This window comes from Poecilia reticulata, linkage group LG14 (genome assembly GCF_000633615.1).
Source record: "Poecilia reticulata strain Guanapo linkage group LG14, Guppy_female_1.0+MT, whole genome shotgun sequence".
NCBI lineage: Eukaryota > Metazoa > Chordata > Actinopteri > Cyprinodontiformes > Poeciliidae > Poecilia > Poecilia reticulata.
Window position 1 is genome coordinate 9,134,802 of NC_024344.1, and position 21,559 is coordinate 9,156,360.

Below are 21,559 nucleotides of genomic sequence, written 5' to 3' on the forward strand. Positions count from 1 at the left end.
AAGACATGTTTTTTTCCACTTTGCTTCCTCGCTGAGGGCTAATTAGCGCCACAGTTTTTCTTTGGCAATTTAGTGAAATGAACCCTAAAGCAATGTGACATTTTTTAACGACTCCTGTTGTTCTGCTGCTTTTCGACATGTCCGCTTTAAGGTAATTACTAAAGTTTGAAATGGGGGGCGTCTCTTGGTGCTAGCAAATGTAACGGTAAAGTAGCTTAGCTCACTGTTAGCGGAATTAGCTAACAGCTAAGCTAACGAGGAGCATAAATTAATCAAAAAATAAATAACTTTAGCTCAGTCTGCAGCTTCCCTTTAAAAGAGAAGAAATCTAGCCACAAATATATGTAGTTATGTTTCGGCGACAACCACTGCTATATAATCTCATTTTTCCTTTGACTGAGCTAAGCTCTCTGTTGTTCGATATATTGATTATGAGATGCCTTGATTTTATGGGTGTTCGGTGATTACAAATCCTGAATAACATATTGTAGGGTACTTTATTAAAACAACCATGGTTATGAATTAGTCATAAATAGCTTGGTTCACTTAGATGTCCTATCATCTAAATTATTCTGGAAATTTAGAGACTGCGCTTTTCAGAGCATTTCTTTATGAGTTGCTGATTTTTTCCAGCAAAGGTTGGACCTGCTGATGTGTTGTAGTTGGTCTCGAGTGTCATCATGGTTGCTTCTAGTGAATGTAATTTATTTTACTAGAAATGTACCATTCAGCTCGGAATAGATGGGTATCGTTGATTAGTTTTCCACATAAGGGGGCACAATATGTAGCAAATATATTGTTAGTTCATTATTGATGCCACAAAGAACTGTGTTGAATGAAATATTTAGTTCTGGTATGTCTTCATGAGTATATTTTCTGCACATTGTGCATGTCTATACCTCAAGCATTCTTAAAGAGGTGACACTTTGAGAGGAATAACCAGCCTACATGGTGTCAGACTCAACATTTCACATGACTTTTAACTAAATAAATCAATTTCTGACCCCTGGATCATAACACCTGGTGTCCCGTTTGATGCCTAACCTCAGTAGTGTCAGTTTTGTCTGACCATGGGGTGCTGTGKTGGCGCAAGGGCAAAGCATAACCCACGTATTGAGGCCTTGGTCCTCATGGTGGTGGTCGCAGGTTTGATTCCCGGCCTGGTGACATTTGCCGCATATCTTCCCCCTCTCTCATTACCCTCCTTCCTGTCGAACTACTTTCAAATAAAGGCCACTAGAGCCAACAAAACCTTTTAAAAAAAGTTTTGTCTGACCAATTGTTAAGATTTTGTGAYTATTGCATTGCAATGTATCAGGAAATTGCACTTTCCATGCCAACAATGTAAGAAACCACATACATGGATTCTTGTTGTGTAGATTCTCACATCTGATCTGAAACAAYCCAAGAGTTATTGAACCATTTTAGTAACTGATAATGATGAAAGACCAAAAGGAGAGAATATGCCTTTTTGATGCAATGTCGTGGATAGTTTTGTCATCTCTTTTTTTTTTTTTTTGGATTAAAAACTGTTGCACTATCAAAAAATATATGTATTTTTCTCATGATTTGCTGGGGGGGAAAAATGCAGTTTGTCAAAAATCTGMATCAGCAAGGTCAGACCACAAAGAAAAGAACAATATTGGCTAGAAAAGGTCAAAGATTGATTGAACCATTGTTGTATATACTATGTTAAAGCAAAGTTTGAAGGCATGAATATATGTAGCTGTGAGTTATGAGAAAAAAATGCTTTGTTGTTGCTCAGCTGCAGTCTTTGTTGCCTTCTGATTCCTTCTTTACTGGTGCGTGGTTGGCCATCACTCAAACATTTGATTGAAGTCTGTTTGCATTCCTTTTGTCTAAATATGCAGTTAGAAGCCATGCATAGTTTGCTATTAGAGGAAGAAATGTTGTCCTTTAAAGTGGAGTAAAGCTGTTAGGCTTCATTTATTATTTGCTCTCTGATGATGAAAGATTTTAAAACATTGTCTCTCAATATTCTAAAGGGACCAAAAAAAAATCTAAGATATACCAGAATCAATTGAGCTACAATTCATAGCGCTGTAGATAATAAATCTATTGCAATACCTGCTATTTTGTACTTTTCAGAGGAACCTCCAGCAACAAGCTGAATTTATTGGTCGACAAGCTTCATGAATATTTGGTTCATTCCAGCATTGAGGACAGATATGACATTCCAACATCAGATGAATATCATGGTACATGTGTTTTTGTTTTAATAAACTCAATAAAAAGCACTGGTAACTTTGTAATAATATTTTTAAAAACATTACTGATCTTCTGTTTACAGGTCAGATAAACAAACGGTTTTCTGTGGAGAACTCAAGAGTGGATAATGTTACAGAGGTAAATAAGCTTTGGTTAGTTAATGTGTTGAACACCGTGGAAAAACCAATAATCCTAACAAAATCATTATTCCTGACTGGTCATGTGATTGAAAACTATAAACTTCAATTGGGGACATTTGCAAATCCCAACAACTTCAGTGAAATTAGGAGTTTTAGCTTCGCAGCGTCTATTTTTTTAATGTTTTCACAGATTGTTTCTTGAACTTGTATTATTAAATGAAGTCATTACTGATTACTCTTAAGCAGCAGTTTCACTACTTCATGAGATTTTTTGATCAAATTGATAAAATTTAATCCAAGGTAACTTTTTTTAATTTGGTAAATATTTAGAAATTTGTAAAACTAAAAATTATTGTCACAAATATCTGAAGCTTAAGTAGTTTAATTTTCTACTTCACMGATTCCTACAGCAAAATAGTTTAAAGACCAGCATATCTATCTACAATCTACATGTCGACTAATCTTGGAATAGCTAACAAAGACATTTTTGTTTTTATATCTTTCAACTATAGAATTTAGTTTATTAATTCTGCTGCATTTTTGTAAACTTGAAGAAACGTGCAGCTTGTTTATGGCTTAAAAAATAGAAATTCCTTAAGACTAAACCTACAATCTCTTATTTTGCAGGCTGGTTTGGACACTAGATATTCAAAAAGGTGAGTTTAATCTTCATTTCTACAGACAAGTTAATGTAAAAAGTTTTTATTTACCTCCCAAATGGATAAATGAGGGAAAATATTTTAATTTCAACCTTGATAATTGTTGCAAAGCTTTGTAATTAGCATTTTAATTTTTTTTACTTTTACTGATATTTTAGAAAACCCTCAGTAGTTGTAAAGCACTCCGGACTGGATGAATCTGGCGAATCAAATGCAAGTGAAGACTTTGAGATGCCCGTCAGCTCAAATGGTCACCTTGACGTTACTAGATTGCCTAAAGGTAGGTGTTGCAGTTTTTCTCTGCCGACCCTTTTCTGCTTTGTTGTTGGATTTAACCTCTTGCTTTGACAGGTACGGTGCTGGTGAGACCTGAGCCAGTGGACAACGGAAGAGATGAATTCAGAGGCCCAGAATTTCGTAGTCGCAAGCCAGGGGTACTTCGGAAAGAGTTTTCAAGGAAACGTGCAGGTCAGCCTCTACACAAATTAAATTCTTATGAGCAGTAGAGGTAATATTATCAATAACCCAGTTGTGACTCTAGTAATTTGAATAAATTAAGAGAGCAGTGTTTTGTGGTCTTATACAATAATTTATTTTGTTGTTGGAAAGTGGATTTTTCATTTCTCTTTTATAAAAACACATTTTTGTCAGTTTGTTTTAAAAGATCTCTCTTACGTTGCTATAAACATTCAGTCGTGTTTTCAAGTAGATCCATGATCCAACAAATGATTTGTATAACCATGTTGTCGCTAATGATAGAGTTGTCGTTTCCCAGGAGGGCAGCATGTGGGAATTGTGTGTTGTACTGCGTGTGGCCGACAAGTTAACCACTTCCGGAGAGATTTCCTTTATCAACATCCTGTTCTGAAAGTGCTTATTTGCAAGGTAAGTCTATGTCCTGGCACCTAAGAGCAAGAAAATAATTGATTCATTATAGTCAGCTGATTAGCATCATTGGCAAACATGCTTAATAGCATGTTGTGTTTTTTTTATTTTATGTTGATGGTGGAGTGATTATCAGAATATTTTATTTACTGGAGTAAGGTTAACATTGTTAATATAAAACATTCCCACTTTGGTTCTTTTCTGTTTCTTTCTTTATTGCAAGCACTCGTACAAATTTAGGATAAAATTTTCAGACTGACTCTGGATGTATTCACCGAATTTCACTCCTGTTAATTTGATTCACAGTGTTGACAGGCAAACCGTAATTAACCTGCTTTCATAATAAAATATGAAAAGGCAAAATAATAAAATATATGTCTTAGAGTTTTTCAATCTATCTTAGAATATTACATTTTATTTTAAAAATCCATACTGCATAAAAAATATATAAATTTTCTGAGAAACTGTAGTTTGAATGTTCATTAGCTGGAATAAAAACTAAAATGATTTCTGTGCCTACTGTCTTTTTGAACAAAATCATTTTAGTTAAAGAGCTTTTTGATTGTATTGTAATGAAGGTGTTGCGTTTGTTTCAGAAATGCTCCATTGATGTCCTACACGGTTCAACAGAACCTTCTAGTCTTTACCCGTTTACCATTGCAAAGTTAAACCTACATGTAAATCTTCAAATTGAGCAAAACAGTTACGGCAAGAAGAAACTATTTTGACTTTATTTTTCTGTATAGCACTCTGGATTATATATTTTGCATTACCTTGCAAATAAACTGTGCTACACAAACAAACTTGCCTTAAATTTACCAGTGATTTGAGCATTTGTTCTACCCTCAGGAAGCAAAGACTTCTTACGTTCTTTACCTTGGAATGTCATCAGTTTCGTAGTCAGTACTTATGCTTTGTTTGGTATATTGAGGTCGGGCGGAAAGTATATTTATGTAGCTGTAGATCAAGGGATTGAGGTGTCTGAATGCTGTTTCATGACTGTAAAGTTTGGCTGTATAAACAACAATGGAAGACCACAGAGTTTTTTTTCTTGTGGTGCAGTACTAAGAAACTTTGACCTATATAAAATATGTAACCCTTTGAAGATTTAAATATGGAAGTCATAAATGTCTGAGTTTCCAAACAGCTGGTAGATTTGTAGGCTGCACATATCATATGACAAACTAACAATTTGTTTTCTTTCATTAGTCATGCTACAATTATTACTCGAGTGATGATATCAGTAAGGATAGAGATGGCATGGATGAGCAATGCAGGTGAGATTGCTTGTATGTAGTATACTATTTTATTTGAAATATCAAGGACATTACACAATAAGCTGTTTACCTCGTTCGCTATGTTTTCCATGTAGGTGGTGTGCTGAAGGAGGCAACTTGATCTGCTGCGACTACTGTAGTAATGCTTTCTGCAAGAAATGCATTCTTAGAAATTTGGGCAGGAAGGAGCTCTCCAGCATCTTGGAGAGCAAATGGTATTGCTACGTGTGCAGCCCAGAGCCGCTTTTTGACCTGGTGATGGCCTGTGACAACGTCCTGGAAAATGTGGAGCCCTTGTGGCCTCATCAGCGGAGGAGGAACCGAGCGGAGCCGGAGAAGTCTGAACTGTACCGCATACTGTCACAACGCTCTGCGCAGAACATTCCTTTGGATAAATGGGACCACAGTGGCATGGATGGGAATGTGATCTTTAACTACAATAATCTGCAAGTTTCTAAGGATGTTACTAAAAAGGCAAAACATCTGGTAGACTCAACAAACGCCTTAAACCAAACATTCATCAGTTTCATTGAGACGGTAACAACAAGCAAGCCCACGCCCAGTGTTCGCGCTGTGTATTTGAACTCCTTTTTAGCTGTAGTGAAAGGCCTGCGAAAGTCTCTCACCGCACTGGAAGACAGCCTTAAGGAGGAATTTAGGGACCTGGATGTCGGGAGCAATTGGGAAAATATCCTCAGCAGTGACTGCAAACGTCTTATGAGAAATTCAGACATTGAGCTGGATAAGTCTGATAAAAGACGCTTAAGTAGCTTGCAGAAACTGGCAGCTGAGCACTTTGAAGACAATGACTCTGACTCCAAAGGATACATTGACCTCACAAATGACTGTTCTGAGAAGGAGCTAGATTCAAGTTCTGAAAACATCGGCCTGACGTCATCTTCAAGCGAGGTCGACATGTCTAAAAAACTAATTGTACAACTTACACCTGTACCTATGGAGCAGAAAGAATCAGCCGATGTCCCAAAGTTGGATGAAAACTTCCCTGAGGAGGAAAATAAATCTAAGGGAAAGGATGCATCGGAAGAACAGGTTGTTGGAAGTCCTAAAGATGAGAGACAGATGAGCATTGACACTGCTAGTACGCCGGTCTTGCTGAAGGAGAAACAAGGCAACAGACGATCCCCTCGTTTGAAGACGACTCCGCTGCGGAGACAAAGTGACATCATAATCAAACCATCACTTTCAGGCGTAGACAGCGAGAGTGACTCTGAACCCGAGGAGACGCCCAACACAGTGCCTGCCACGGGTAATGATGAGCAGAATTTGAGCCGGTCAAGAGATGATTCAGATTCAGATGAAGTACCTGCTGCCCTTCTAGAGCGGGCAGCGATGACGCACAGCTCAGACGAACCTCAGAGCGACGAAGACGGAAACCAAGCACCTCCAGACAAGGTGGCCAAGAAATGCCTGTTTTGGCTCACCAAGAACAGTCCGATGTCGCCGGAGAAGCTGCGGCAAAAACGCAAGATGCTGGACCGCTCATCTGAATCGGAATCGGGCAGCAGAGTAGTTAAGGCTCGACAGGAGAGCGGGACAGATTTCTCAAGTGATGATCAAGACTCTCAGAAGGAAATACAACACTTAAATACGGTGAGGTCGATCGGGAAGCCTCATCTCATGAGAAGAGAAGAGGAAGGCGTGGTGAGAAAGCAGAAGAGGATGCAAGCTAGCAAGTCTAAAGGGAAACGCCATCAGGATGTGACTGATTCGTCATCCTCGTTGAGCGATGATGAACAAGAAGACGACTCTGGCAGCGACGTAAGTGATCAGAAGATGAAACCGATCACAGAAAATGTGGCGTCACTTGGAGTAGCAGCATTCCAACAATCCTCAGGTGAGCTTTTCTAACCTGTCTATTACTTTTTCTTACTGAACTTATATCCTTTATTATGATTTAATAGGCCCGTCACGATAAGTAATCAATCACAAGATAAATGAAAGTTATCGACCTCATTTTAAAGTATCAGCTTTATCGTTTCTTCCTGCCTTTTTCTATTGATGATACTGGATGAAAAATGTGTCATATGTTGTGTTTAGTTTTTATTCAAATGCATTTTTTGGTAACGGAGACTGAGAGTCAATTTTATTTTCATTTTTGGTTGTTTTGTTTATTTTGTTTACCAGTTCCAGAGTTAAGTGTTCATTTGAAAGTAAAGTGTATTTATTTTTGGCAGAATATCTCTTGCATTACTACCATTACATCAGCTTAAAATGGTCTTCAAACAATATTATCGTTTATCGCAATAATTTTTGAGACAATTAATCGCTTAGCAAAATTTGTTTTTGTGACAGGCCTAAAATAGTAAACTAATTTCTAATTTAAATCTTACTGTAGAGGAATATTAATTGTGAAAGGTAAGTTGCAGGTCGGATTTACCAAACTTGGGACAGAAATGCAAAAGGAAAGTTTGAGATAAAATCTTCAGAAACCCGTTTATGCACTGGCAGTTTCTGATATGGGCGAAGGCGCCAGGTGGCCCCCCTAGAATTGCCTTTAATGGTTTATAACTGAAACATTTTACAACTTTTCAGTAATCCTCCTTATTATGCCACTGTAATGTAGTGTTTCTTGGTTATGTCGGGGTTTTTTCTCGTTTGAACTGCCTTGTTGCTGAAATTGTTGAGGAAAAGATACTTTTACAAGAATCTAGATGAGAAGAAGTAACAAATTGATTCAAGTATAAATGTGAAGGTTAGGATTGTTATGCACCAAAGATTTTGTGGAGCTCAATACAGATGGTCTTGCCATTTGTCTGTTGTTAAGACAAATGGCAAGACGTGTGTTTGATGTTAAAGAGAAGCCCTTTGATCCTGATAAGTTCTGGATACGGGAAAGTAACACAATGATTAGTCCCGGGCATTAAGGATTCATCCCCTGCTGTTTTATGACAGTGTAGGGGTTTGTCTGTGTGAGGCCAGTTGACCAATCTTAAGACAAGGCTGTTTGTGTGATCTAAAAGAGAAAAGAGGTATATAATATTTATAAAATGGTATAAAATTACACCATAAAGATAAATTTGACAAAGAGGCATGTGATAACTCTGGATGAGCTGCAGAGATCCTCGGCACATTGGGCGAGATTGAATAGAAAGACAAATATTAGTTGTGGACTCTGCAAATGTGGTAAGAACAAAAGTCGGTTTTGCAAGAATGGTATAAGAAACCTAAATGCAAAAAGCCATTTAAGGGGCCACATGTGGAATATGAAGGTACTCCGGTCAGATGAGACTGAAAAAACGTTTCTGACCCACAAACAAAACAGTTTGGCTGGATCCCAACACTGCGTCTTGAAATACAAACAAATGTTGTGGTGGCAGTACAGAAAAATTATTTAAAGCACCCAGTCGAGGCTACAACAGACTAGTGTTTACTTCTAAGCATATTCAGAAGGGCATTGTCAAAATCCAAACATAAATCTAATTGGAATTCTGTGGAAAGACTTGATAATTGATGTTTAGAGGGCCTCCCTGAATAAATCTGACTCGCCTTGAGATGTTTTACAAAGAAAGACAAACAGAACTTTCATGCTTTATATGTCTGAAACATATTCCATAAAACTTACAGCAATTAGTGCTTTGGAAGACAAACTATTGACTTAGTGGGTTGTAAATAAAGGAGTTTCACTCTGAACATAACCTTGTGTCCTGTGTCAGTTTTTGCAGGTAACGAATGCCTTGTTTTGGGTAATAACAGACTCAATCTGCAAATTCTATTTTCTTCTTTCCCCCCCAAGGAGATGAAGAGCAGTCTGGGCCCTCATGGGCAGCAGAAGATGATGAAGATCCTGAAAATAGGTACGGTTCTAAAAGCCCGGAAGTCGAGTTTGTAAAAGAGTATAGCTGTAAAAGAAAGGATGCAACTCCAAATCCTGGTTTCCGCGCCAAATCTGGGAACATCCAAGTCATTAGAACTGAGTTACGGTCTTTTCAGACACGGCCTAAACGTAGCTGCAGGGCTCCGACAGTCAAATACACATTTTAGTAGAAGAACTTCTACAGATGTATCAACTTTGTGACTTTTTATCTATATTGTCTCTGTCTTAAATTGCCTTTATAATAATCTAATTACAAAAGTTACATACATTTTTTACGATATACTATTTGATTCTCTTCCCTGTATGCTTGGATAACTCCAGTAGTAGACTTTAACTTGCAGGAACATAAACTCAAACGAGTGAAGGCCTTTTTTTCACCTTTGCCAACTTGTCTGTTTATGAAGCACAGATTTTTCATTCGTTGTGATTTGATTGAAGTAAAATGTCATTGAATCTGTTCACAATGCGCATATGTTTTATCCACCAGTGACAGTACCTAAAACAGATTGAATTTTAATTACAGATTAAGTATAAAGTTTGAGACCTGCATGCAAAAAATGTGATATATCTTTTATTTCAACAGAATGCAAAATGAATTTAATATATTTAGAAGATACTTGAAAATGCAGATTAAGTTTTATTTTGGAGAATTGGAGAAAGTCAGGTGTAGTTGCAGGTCTGTTGAAAGCTTTATACTTTGCCTGGGCCTGAATTGTGTCATGGTTCTGGTGTGAATTAAGTTTTGAGAAGATGATACAATATCCATTTCAAAATTAAGTTTAATCATTTCATTCAGTTTTTGATATATGTTGTTGTCTAAAGTTTGATTGTTTTCACCGTATATACATCTTTTACTTTCTTACCTCATAATCATTATGTTACAATAGGTCAGTATAGTTGAAATTGACACTGCTGCATTAATTTGCTAATGAGGGCCTTTTTCATACAACAATCTTGGACAAGTTTGCTAAAGAATTAGCCTGACTCTTGCCAAACACGCATCAGCAACTGATGATTACTGGTTTTGAGTTTTATTCTCATAAATTATACAACCGTTGTTGGTTTTACTTCCTGAGTAATAGTCCTGATTTAACTGAAATGGTTTCATCATTTAACCCAACGGCGTATTTTTTCTCTGACACCGTGAGTAATAATATAAATTTGACTTGATGATACTTACACTCAGTGTGTTTGTGCAGCTTGTGTGCTTGCAGTCACAATACAACATAATAGGCGTAATGATGCATCAGCTCTGAAGCCGAGGTAATGCACATTTGGGTTCATGTTAGTTAAACCTTTATTTCATCAGGCAAAACATCAAGAACCATTTCTTTTTTATGTTGATGGTCTGGAAGTGCTAAAACAGTTAAAAGGGAGAGCACAACAAAATGTGCATGCATACAATTAGCAATGTGTTCATACAGCAAAACATTTGCAGTTTAGTGTCTCAGATTTAGTATTTTTAAGCAGAGGTGATCAAAGGCAGTCGTGACTTATTTAAAACTGTGAAACGACACTTTAGCAGATGCCGACATAAGTGTAGTAGGTGACCTACGGTTAGCCAGTCACCTTTCTCTGTGTTAGCAGATCATTTTATTCTTCTCAGTCGCTCTGTCGCCATGTCTTAATCGACTGTCAATCCAAAATGCTGATAAACAATTTAAAAAGGGAGCTTTTTCTGTGCTTTTTTTAAGCTAGTCTGATATGCTAGCTTTATTAGCTCAGACAATTTGAGAACTACTTTCTTTGTCTCTTCAAAGTAAGAATCTCAAGGATTATCATTATCATAGCTTATATTTCATTTCTATGAGAAAAATATGTTATAGGAACAAATAACTATTTGCTTTCTCATGATTATTCACTATTTTCCACATCCTCAGCTTCTCTAGTGGGAGTGTGAATGCAAGTTGCAGCACAGTGAGATAGCAGAAATGCTAATAGTGAATACCAGAAAGTTTCACCAAGTTCTCTTAACACAACGGCATTAAATAGAAAATCTTTGGTCCCTTCAACCCAAAGTTTTCTTGTGAACTTCCAACTTTGTGTCTGCTTTTTCCATTTCTAGATATAAGCTTGAAAATAGCAAACATTTGAGAATGTTGAAGATGCTGTTCACTTTACAAATATGCTGCACTGCTAGAAAGTTTTTCCTTTCTTTTCATAGTGTTGCATTTGAAGTAGCTTCAGCAGTTTCTGATGCAGTTTTCTGTTAAATAAGATGATGAGAACTGAATTCTTTGTCTCGAGAGTTTTATTACATCATGTTACAACAAGGAGAACAATATTGATGCTCCTCAGAGCTGTGGCTGCTTGCAGGCGGACACAAAATTTCTACTTTTTGTTTTTTAACCATCCCAGTCTCCAAGATGACCTTCACATACCAGCGCTTGGAGAAAAGCTCCATGTTGCCACACTTTGTTGATACCTTCCAGACACACTCTTGTTTTATTTTACCTAATGATTAACTGTTACAAGCAAAAAGAAGAAAATACAAAATCAAAAGTTACTTTTTTTTTTATTACAAGCTCATACGTGAACAGCTTCACGTCTCTTGTTTTGCTTTTACTCTCCTCTCCAAGAAAACTTTGATTTATCCAGTCCTGACTGGTCATTCTGAGGACTGTGTTGCAGTAGGARTGTTGGCAATAAGTAGTTTAGTCTGTGTGGCAAAATCCTGCTTTCCATACATTTGCACACCTCACTCTTCTAATATAAATTTAATTTAGAACCCRTGAAATAGTTTATAATACTGTTATGAAGAAACTTACTCTAAATTAATATATGAATTTTAAATGAAGTATCTATGCAATATAAAGTCGTATCAATGAAGCAACAAGACTGAAAACATTTAATAAACTATGATTATTGGCTAACAATAGCTCCCACACAATTGCATTAAATACAAGCTCATGTTAGCCCGCAAAGTTTACTAATGACAGTTAATTAATTATTTATGATATACAATGTTTTTTACCAAAGTTAAAAAAAACAAAACATCTTTATAGAGTTTGTTACATAGAGAGAAATAGAATCTAGTTGACACAATCCATCTTTTATTTAAATGCATTTCTGTTATATAATTTATTCATATTTCATTCATATTTAAATATTTGGTCAACTCTTGTCCAAAGCAGAATTTCCTGACTCTTTCCTGAACTGGTGTTCTTCATGTTTTGCAACCACTTTCTATACACAGAGTATACATTTCTGCTGACCATTAAAAACCAATCCCAATCCAAATTCTGCCTAACTGGAAAACCAATCGTTTCTAACTGCAGTTATGCAGGTCAGTCCTTTCAGAAATTACCGGCAACTTTGTATATACTGGGAATTGAGAGTGGGCTGTGAAACACGACTTTTAAAATGTAAAGCAACCTAAACTTCCACAATCCCTTTAACAACATCCATGTTTGTCTCTCGTGTTTTTCCAGGTTGGATTTTCTGACAGCACAGCAGTGAAAACAATGCTGTTAGGAAACTGTCGCTTAATCTGGGACTTTAGGCCTCTATCTATCTATCTATCTGTCATCCCTCTGTTTCAGTTGTAGTGGTAGTGCTAGTACATGTAGATGAAAATGGTCAGCAGAAATGTGAGCTTCATATTGTTTGTGTTTTTTTTTTTTTTTTGCTTAAACTTTAAACGGATATTGTAGAAACGCATGTGGTTGTCCAGGGGAACCCATGAGTGTTAGTGACCCTCATAAGTGTTTGCTATTTAGATTGTCTTTTATTCTAAGTTAAATCAAGACTGAAGGTGCTCGTCTTTTACCTCTGCTGTAACTACTGTACTGTATTATTTTTTATGTTAACATATTCAGATCTAATCATCTTGTAACACTTGTGGAAAAAACTGGGCGTGGCCAGCATTTAAACCTCACCTTCAGATCCGGGTCTGACCTGAGAACGTTGACGCGATAAACTCAAAGTCCATCTCATGAAGTACAGACTTCTGGTGATTACTAGTCATTACAGCAGCTCATGTATATATTTTTTTGTAGCTGTACATACTTTTGATCCTTCATAACACCATGTAGTATTGAAACCAAACGCTTTTTACATTTGTAAACCGGCCTTATTTATTTTTTACTACTTTTTGGGATCATTTCCTCTTTTTTTGTTTTGTTTTTACTTTCCATCAGAGATTGAAAAAGACGGGCGAGGTAACTTTTTATTCTACGTAATTCTTTTTTAACACTTTATTTGAAGGGGTGTGCATAAGGCTGACATGACACTGTCATAAACATGACATAACATCTGTCATGAACATAAAGAAGTCTTTATGAATGTCTATGACAGTTGTTATGAAGTGTTATTTGGTAAATGACACTTTAATGCAAAGTTGCATTAAAAGTCCATTAAAAATGCCAACCTTGCATTAAATTATCATAATTTACAAAATCATGCAAAGTTGGCATTTTTAATGGACTTTTAATGCAACTTTTAGAGCAACTTTGYATTAAAAGYGTCATTATTTACCGAACGACACTTCATGACAACTGTCATAGACATTCATAAAGACTTCTTTATGTTCATAACAGGTGTTACGTCATGTTTATGACAGTGTCATGTCAGCCTTATGCACACCCCTTCAAATAAAGTTACTTTTTTTTAACAAACATCTCAGTTATGCAGTGTTGTGCCTTTTTAAAAAAAGAGAATTATAGAAAACTTTTTTTCTTTCTAAATTTAAGTTTTCGCCCCATTTGTTCAGAGTTGATCAGTATTTTGAAAAGGTTGAGAGTAAATTGGGCTACATTTGAAATCTGTGACTTTTCACTTGGGGAAAAAAACTGTTACAAGCATGGAAAAAGACTTGTGATCCCCTGTTTTGCTTAAAAACAAGAAAAATGCAAAGACCTTTTTTTCATTTTTATTTTGTCTGAACATTAATTGCTGTAATAAATATTTACGTTTAAAATGTCTCTGCCTCTTTTTTATTATGTTTCTATCTTAGTTGCCTTATTTATAGAGCTGACCTATTTCTAACCTTTGTAAAGGGTTAAGTTTGAACATCATCTGAAATTTCTATAAAAACAATTCAGTTAGTCTGTTCACACCATTTTGAGTTTTTACGTTAAATCAGTGCAGGGACAGTCATTAGCAAAGTAGCAGACTTTGACTATAGAGATTTCATCCACATTTTCCTCCTTTGTTGTTACTATTTATCTTTGATTATATATTAAATCTGTTAAAATTATTTAAGTAATTGTAAAGTAAACTACAGGTGCCTTTTTCCTTGTGTTCTACTTTTAAAAGAATCGCTAAGCAATTGCTATTGGCCCAAATTAAAGCCAACCTCTCTTCGGATGGGGACATTTCTTCCGAAGGGGAAAGTCAGGAGGATCTGTCTGAATCAGATGGCGACCGGGAACCTTATCAAGGCAATGAGGATGATAATACAGCAGATGCTCACAGTAAGTCTTTCGGCTTTTTGTAAGAAGAAACAAATCCAGCTTTTAGTGCTGACTCAGCGCTGAGTGTAAAGCATCCACCTGGAGTCCTGCCTGTTTGCCAGGTGGATATGATGGGAGAATATATTTCTGTGCAGGAGAAGACCTGGTTTCAGAGTCTTCAGACAGCATGCTCGATGAGCCAAAGTCCAGGCACCATCTTCTCCGCCACAAACTCACATTAGATGAGGGAGCTTCCAGTGACAAGACAGAAACTGAGGGTGAAGTAGGGATGCAGAAGAGCAAAGGAAGAACCAGGAGGAAACGTCTGTTTTGTAAGCAAGCGCACAAATTACACCAATGTAGGTGGAGGAGGAATGTAAACGTTGCTCTAATGTTTAGTTTTTATCCCTTGTCAAGCTGGTAGTGAGACTTGTAGTGAAGGTAGCGAAGAGACGGAGATGAGCGAGGAGCTGAGCGAGTCCGAGGATGATCCTGCTGAAGATGGGATCGAGAGGTACGTTTCATTTTTACCGTCGTCTTTGGTAGAGAAATGCTCACAAACGAAGAAAAAATAAAAAAACCGTTACAGCCTTGTTGCCCCTGTGTTGCCGGAAACGAGTTCATATGAACGCATGATGGAAATCACATTAAAGACACATTTGAACTGTTACTTTTCAGGTTTAAAGGATCATGCAGCAGTATTTTTCATAAACTTTTAATTGGTTGCATAAATGTTAATTTTACATTGAATTTCTCAAACGGGTTCAAATGTTTACATACTGACACTTTGTAGCTTTAAACCGTTTGGGATCATCGTCCTCCCGCGTTTAAATCAGTGCAGCTAAAAGATTTATAAAAACAAAATTGCACATCAAAGAGTAAAAAACAAGACATTGGTAATAGTATTTTTATTACTTCTAATTGTAGATACATTTTTTACATGGAGAAATGTCTAATTCTTTTCTCTTTTTGCACCAGATCAAGCAAACGAAAAAAGGAAGCAGCTTGTAGTTTTGAACTGAACAAACAAGTGCCCTGCATTTTACTGTCTGACTCCAGTATTGAGAAGGTAGCAGCATCACTTCTTTCTACTTCACATGTCTCACAGCTTTATCTCCAGATTTTACCTTTGGGTTGAGGAAAATGAGGTCTTTCATTTTACCTTGTGGGTTTTTTTGGGGAAACTTGAGCAGAGCGACGAAGAGGTTGCAAATGAGGAGAGCAGTGAAAGTAAAAGCACCCCGAAAGGACGCAAAAAGATCCGCAAAATTATTGACGACGAGAATCTCCGTGCCGAGACTCAAGAAGCCCTCAGAGAGGAAGAGGAGAGACGTCAGCGTTTGGCGGATAGATCGCAACAGATGGAGGACTGGAGAGAGGTGCAACCATTATTCCTATAAACTTTTAATTTGAAAGTTAACTTAGTAGTTGCATCGTTGAGGCTTCACATAGATTTGGTCTGTGTTTTTTCTTGTTCTTAAGAAATGTGCTGATTGTTTGTCATTGCTTACCAGATAACTGTAATCCCAGATGAGTTGTCTCAAGTGGAATGTCCCGTCACAACCAAGCTGGTCCTGGACCAGGACGAAGAGACCAAGATGCCGCTCGTTCAGGTGCACAGGAACCTGGTTACGAGCCTGAAGCCTCACCAAGTGGACGGTTAGCTTGTGCTCATATTCGCGCTCTATTTGACTGCTGATTTTAGCTGCTAATGCACCCGAGTTAGTTAATTATAATTTTATTTCAGTCGTTCACTTGAAAAAGAGAAATATATTAGCTTTCTGCTCTCCTAATTCAAATGATAACCGACGAGTCGGTTCTTCAAGAGTCACCAGACTTAGATCTATAGAAATTAGTTTTACTTGAATTACTGAAATAAACATTTTGGTGACATTATTAGCCAGGGGTCCCAAACAGTCATTTTTTAAAAATCTGATTAACGGAACAATGATGAGATTAATCGATTACTGAAGTAATTGTCAGTTGCAGCCATTGATTTATTTAAAACACATCTAAAAGCTGCAGGGCTCTGAAAGGTGGGAGTTTCACACTCATGTTCTAATCGATTGCGGTCGCGCCTCTATACTTTGTAGGAACGTCACAAAACACGAGTGAAAAGTTTCCTACAACATCGGTGCTGTGCTCTTCTAGGTGTCCAGTTTATTTGGGACAGTTGCTGTGAGTCGGTGAAGAAGGCCAACTCTTCCCCCGGATCAGGCTGCATCCTGGCGCACTGCATGGGTTTGGGAAAGACTCTGCAGGTGAGGAACATGTATGCCTTCAGGACTCGGGAATTACACATTTTTAGACCCTTCAGTGTTGAAGGGAACCAAACATATTAAACTCATAATATTAAAAAGACTCCAGCACTCTTCCTGAACTACTTTCATCTGCAATCTCTCTTCCAGGTGGTGGCCTTCCTTCACACAGTGCTGCTGTCATCAAACCTGAAGTTCAGAACAGCCTTGGTGGTTTGTCCACTTAATACCATCCTCAACTGGGTCAGCGAGTTCAAGAGATGGCAGCACAGCCTCGGAGAAGATAGAGTTAAGGTATGACAGAGAAATGACCGGCGGTCCACATGTTGGGATGATACAAACAAACCTTTTGATCCAGGTTTCAGAGATGGCTAATCTGAAGCATCTTCCGGAACGTCTCAGAGCTCTGCAGACGTGGCAGAGAGACGGAGGGGTCATGATAATAGGGTATGACATGTACCGCAACCTGTCCCAGAACTCCAAAGCCGTCAACGAGGAGTGGAACAAGGAGCTGAAGAGCGTATTAGTAGATCCAGGTGCACTAGAGGAAAGGCCATCATGTAGCGCTCTCTGGCTTTATTTCCCATTCATCTCCTCGTTTATTGTCGTTTTCTTTTCAGGTCCGGACTTTGTGATTTGTGACGAGGGTCACATTCTTCGTAATGAATCGTCATGCGTCTCTAAAGCCATGAACGGCATCAAGACCCAGAGGAGAGTGGTGCTGACGGGTACACCGCTTCAGAACAACCTCGTTGAGTGTAGGTCCTCAAATGAAACAATGCTAGCACGGCTAAAACACGCCAACTAGGTTACTTTTTAGAAGCTGTAGTTGACACTCCTCTGACCTGTTGTACCTTTGCAGACCACTGCATGGTAAATTTCATCAAGAAGAACCTCCTGGGCTCCCTGAGTGAGTTCAGAAACCGCTTCATCAACCCCATGCAGAACGGACAGTGTGCCGACTCCACCCCAAGAGACGTGCGGATCATGAAGAAGCGTGCTCATGTTCTTCATGCGGTTTTGGCTGGATGTGTGCAGGTGAGAAGAAGAACGACAACAACCTGCTGGGTGGTAGTTGTATGCTACGTTTCCGCTTTCTGAAAGCTGAGTCAGTTTTCTGTTTTCTTAGAGAAGAGATTACTCTGAGCTAACTCAGTTTCTGCCTCCAAAACACGAGTATGTGCTGCTGGTGAGGATCTCCCCACTTCAGTATAAGCTGTATCGCTACTACCTCGACCAAGTTGCAAGTAAGGACATGTCTACCTCTAAATAAACACCAATCCATCAAACCGTACCGGAAGGATTCACTTTTGTTGGAACTTTTGCTTTTTTAAACATATTGTAAATACAATTGTGACGTTGTAAATTATCTCCAGAAGTAGGCGTTTTACCTGAATCATATTAATAGAAAATGTTTTTATGTTTTTATTTTCAGATGAGGGCTCAGCAGTTAGGCAAAAACCCCTGAAAACTGGTGCCAACCTTTTCAGGGATTTTCAGGTCCTCAGCCGAATCTGGACTCATCCATGGTGTCTTTACCTCAGCGATCTCGGCAAAGAAAGCAGGAAGGTAGAGCAACCACACTGAGTCAACACTTCACTGGTTTGACCTTGATTAACTCATGTTCTTTATTTGATTACAGAAGAATTTTTATAAGAAGAATCAGCTTCAGATGATCAACGTAGAGACGATTGTGGCGGAGAGGTGAATTGGTTTTCTTGAATGCTTTCACAAAAAGCATTTCTGATGATAATCAGAAAGTTTTCTTTATCCTGTAATGTGTTTTTATGAAACAGTGGATTGAAACAGAACGAAGGAACTGAACAAAATGTCAATGGACTCAGTACCATGTCTACTGACGGACCCCAAACCGTCCGAGTGGTGGAAGGTATCACATGTTGCTGTATCCTGATCCTAAAACTTAGAAAAGTTTCAACCAGAGTTTCTTCTCTTTTTCTCCTCTTTGTAGGCGAGAAATCATCCAGCAGCTCGAGGTCTCAGAGTCCCGTGGAAGCCTGGTACCGGCATCTGCTGTCTGAAAGAGACGCCAGAATCATGGAGCATTCTGGGAAAATGGTGCTCTTGTTTGAAATCCTCCGAATGGCCGAAAACCTGGATGACAAAGTGTACGATTCTTTTTTAAAACAAACCCCTTGAACTTTTACATATTTCTTCATGTGCCAGACTAAAACTTCAGCGTGAGATTTTAATGATTTGATTCAATCAAAAACTGTAATTACATTAAAGATGACGCATTGTTTACAGAATTAGTTGTACAAATTAAAATCAGATGATGTTAGAAGACCAGCGGTGACATTTTATTTTATTTAAGGTTGTCTTAGTAAAGGGGGTTAAACACAATTATCACTCTGCAGATTTTCCTTTCAAACTAGACATCCTCTCCCTTCTGCTTCTCACATATGTGCCACTTTGTTTGCCTCACGGGGTGTAAAAACTTTCAAAAGGTTCTGAAAGAGAATATATAAGCAGTATATTTGATCAGCATTGCTGCCGTTCTGATGGTTCCTCACATCCAAACCTGTTTTTACCCTGTTAGGCTGGTGTTCAGTCAGTCCTTGATCTCACTGAACCTGATTGAGGATTTCCTCGCAGCTTCTCACAACGCCAGAGACCCATTATCATCCATGAAAGGTAAGAAAGAAAGGGACGTTTTAACTGGATGTTTTTCTTGGTTGTTGATGATTTTTGTGCTTTCTTAACTAATCAGAGGGCAGCTGGATTAAAAACGTGGATTACTATCGACTTGATGGCTCTGTCAGTGCCTCATTGAGGAAGAAATGGGCGGATGAGTTTAATGATGCTGACAACTTCCGGTACTCTTTGTCCCTTGTTGATTATGCTTAAAAAGAAAAACCAAAACATTCCCTGCTGTAATTTAAATGTTTAATGATTTCAGTGGCAGACTGTTTCTGATTTCAACGAGAGCCGGATCACTTGGGATCAACCTTGTGGCTGCCAACAGGGTCGTGATCTTTGACGCTTCATGGAACCCTTCACACGACATACAGAGCATCTACAGGGTGTATCGCTTCGGTCAGCTAAAACAAGTGTTTGTGTACCGCTTGTTGGCTCAGGTAAAGATCGGGCCTGAATAAAATATATCTAAATAAATGCTTTAGCAAGTTATTCGTCAAATAATAAAAAAAATGGTCTGGCTGTCACCAGGGAACCATGGAGGAGAAGATCTACGATCGTCAGGTGACCAAGCAGTCTCTGTCCAATCGAGTCGTAGATCATCAGCAGATTGAAAGACACTTCACTTTCCACGAGCTGACTGAACTCTACACATTTGAGCCGGACCTGCTCGATGATCCAAACTCTAAGAAGAGCAAGAGACCGACACCGATTCTCCCGAAGGTGACTTCACCATCTTCAAATGATCACAGAAAGGCCAGCTTTTTTTTTTCTTCTTTTTTACACCACTTTAAACGTACGCGTTTGTTTCTCAGGACAGCATCCTAGCAGAGCTGATAAATATCTGTAAAGACCGGATAGTGTCTTACCATGAGCACGAATCCCTGCTGGACCACAAGCACGAGGAGGAGCTCAGCGAAGCCGAGCGCAAAGCTGCGTGGGCCGAGTACGAAGCCGAGGTAATGCTACTATCCTAAAAGATGATTGATAAAGACATAGTTTACGTCAGACTGTTTATATCTGGTGCATTTAAATGTTTTATCTTGTTTTTCACCAGTCAAACACAGCCAAACTCCCAGTCAGCTCAAACCAGGACAGATTGCAGAAGAAGACCAATGAGCAGCTACTGGTGTGTAAAAATTATCTGAGAACTGATACGACTTATATTTGGAATCTTAAAAAAAACGTTCATACGTCTTTGCAGGAAATACTCAACAGAAGCAGAGCAAATGTGTCGCTGGCTTTCCTGACCCTGCAGAATATGAGGATTCCCTCTATAGAGGACTACATGTTGCGACTGGTGAGTGAACTAAAATATTTTTCTTTGCTAGTTTGCTGAGGTTTTCAGCACGATCTAAGCTGAATGACCAGCAGGGGGCGCCACCTTCCCAGTGTCTGCACATGCATGAAAGCAAGAAAAAAAACCTCCAAATGTATTCAGGGTACAACTGAATGGTTTCTGTTTTTGATATGGTAGTTGTGTGTCGCCCTTTCTAATGTCACCCTGGGCAATCACCATATGGCTCATAATAAGAGTTTGTTAAAATCACATGTGTGGGAGAGAGTGTTACTGGTGAAGGTTTGTCTGGTATACCAAGCAAAACATTATTACTCCTCTCTTGGTTCCACAAACACTGACTTTCACACAGTCAAAGAAATGGCAAGTGAGGATGGATCTTCTTATTTATATTTATCCACATGTGAAAAATACTTAGATTTCCTACTTTTTCAGACAGCATAAAAACCCTGTATTTTCCTGTTTGGGGTGCTTGTAAGCTTTAGGAACTGCTCCTTATGTGGGTGAAATACAGGAGATGTAACAGCAAGAAATAGACTGATGGCTAACCACATGTTCTAGTACTAATTGACATCATAGCGGCAATAAAGCAGCATTAGCTTGTTTTCAGGCTGGGAGGGGAACTATAATGTATATCAGCTTAAATCCGAAGCATTAAAATCAAGACAAAATCTGAACGACTCAGTAAAGGACTGTTGAGAAAAATGTAATATTCTTAGTTTTTAATAGTTAATCTTACCACATGTGAAAAAGGTAGATTGATCAGGTTTAGTTTGAATAAGAGGGCTTTAAGTTCGCCCTGCAGAAAAGAATGTCTGTTATTATCAGAAATTAACCACGTCATAAATTAACTCTGTCACACAGGCAGGGGAGAAGACAAGTCCCACAGAGAAAGAAAAACACTAAAAACTTCAGGAAAAACAAACTAACA

The 21,559-nt window shown here is 38.2% G+C and overlaps 2 protein-coding genes across 2 annotated transcripts in view; one reads left to right on the forward strand and one right to left on the reverse strand.

The window, feature by feature from the left end:
* LOC103475723 (transcriptional regulator ATRX-like) overlaps positions 1 to 21,559 on the forward strand; it is a 24,175-nt gene continuing 2,616 nt past the window's right edge. Inside the window, exons 1-33 of the mRNA XM_008427552.2 lie at positions 1 to 151; positions 2,110 to 2,219; positions 2,312 to 2,367; positions 2,997 to 3,025; positions 3,187 to 3,308; positions 3,380 to 3,496; positions 3,804 to 3,913; positions 5,123 to 5,190; positions 5,286 to 7,045; positions 8,945 to 9,005; positions 14,282 to 14,439; positions 14,574 to 14,750; positions 14,836 to 14,932; positions 15,397 to 15,487; positions 15,612 to 15,797; positions 15,933 to 16,077; positions 16,570 to 16,679; positions 16,827 to 16,970; positions 17,035 to 17,212; positions 17,297 to 17,434; positions 17,539 to 17,714; positions 17,806 to 17,923; positions 18,112 to 18,245; positions 18,319 to 18,380; positions 18,473 to 18,564; positions 18,646 to 18,802; positions 19,234 to 19,328; positions 19,405 to 19,510; positions 19,594 to 19,771; positions 19,863 to 20,054; positions 20,147 to 20,290; positions 20,389 to 20,460; positions 20,536 to 20,631. Coding sequence (XP_008425774.1) covers positions 138 to 151; positions 2,110 to 2,219; positions 2,312 to 2,367; positions 2,997 to 3,025; positions 3,187 to 3,308; positions 3,380 to 3,496; positions 3,804 to 3,913; positions 5,123 to 5,190; positions 5,286 to 7,045; positions 8,945 to 9,005; positions 14,282 to 14,439; positions 14,574 to 14,750; positions 14,836 to 14,932; positions 15,397 to 15,487; positions 15,612 to 15,797; positions 15,933 to 16,077; positions 16,570 to 16,679; positions 16,827 to 16,970; positions 17,035 to 17,212; positions 17,297 to 17,434; positions 17,539 to 17,714; positions 17,806 to 17,923; positions 18,112 to 18,245; positions 18,319 to 18,380; positions 18,473 to 18,564; positions 18,646 to 18,802; positions 19,234 to 19,328; positions 19,405 to 19,510; positions 19,594 to 19,771; positions 19,863 to 20,054; positions 20,147 to 20,290; positions 20,389 to 20,460; positions 20,536 to 20,631 — 5,493 coding nt within the window. The 5' untranslated portion in view covers positions 1 to 137. The remainder of the gene's footprint in view (positions 152 to 2,109; positions 2,220 to 2,311; positions 2,368 to 2,996; positions 3,026 to 3,186; positions 3,309 to 3,379; positions 3,497 to 3,803; positions 3,914 to 5,122; positions 5,191 to 5,285; positions 7,046 to 8,944; positions 9,006 to 14,281; positions 14,440 to 14,573; positions 14,751 to 14,835; positions 14,933 to 15,396; positions 15,488 to 15,611; positions 15,798 to 15,932; positions 16,078 to 16,569; positions 16,680 to 16,826; positions 16,971 to 17,034; positions 17,213 to 17,296; positions 17,435 to 17,538; positions 17,715 to 17,805; positions 17,924 to 18,111; positions 18,246 to 18,318; positions 18,381 to 18,472; positions 18,565 to 18,645; positions 18,803 to 19,233; positions 19,329 to 19,404; positions 19,511 to 19,593; positions 19,772 to 19,862; positions 20,055 to 20,146; positions 20,291 to 20,388; positions 20,461 to 20,535; positions 20,632 to 21,559) is intronic.
* Positions 18,571 to 21,559, reverse strand: part of ccdc61 (coiled-coil domain containing 61) — an 11,191-nt gene continuing 8,202 nt past the window's right edge. Inside the window, exons 14-15 of the transcript XR_535355.2 lie at positions 20,201 to 20,304; positions 18,571 to 18,788 (exon numbers count right to left, since the gene is read on the reverse strand). The gene's annotated coding sequence lies outside the window, so the exon portion shown is untranslated. The remainder of the gene's footprint in view (positions 18,789 to 20,200; positions 20,305 to 21,559) is intronic.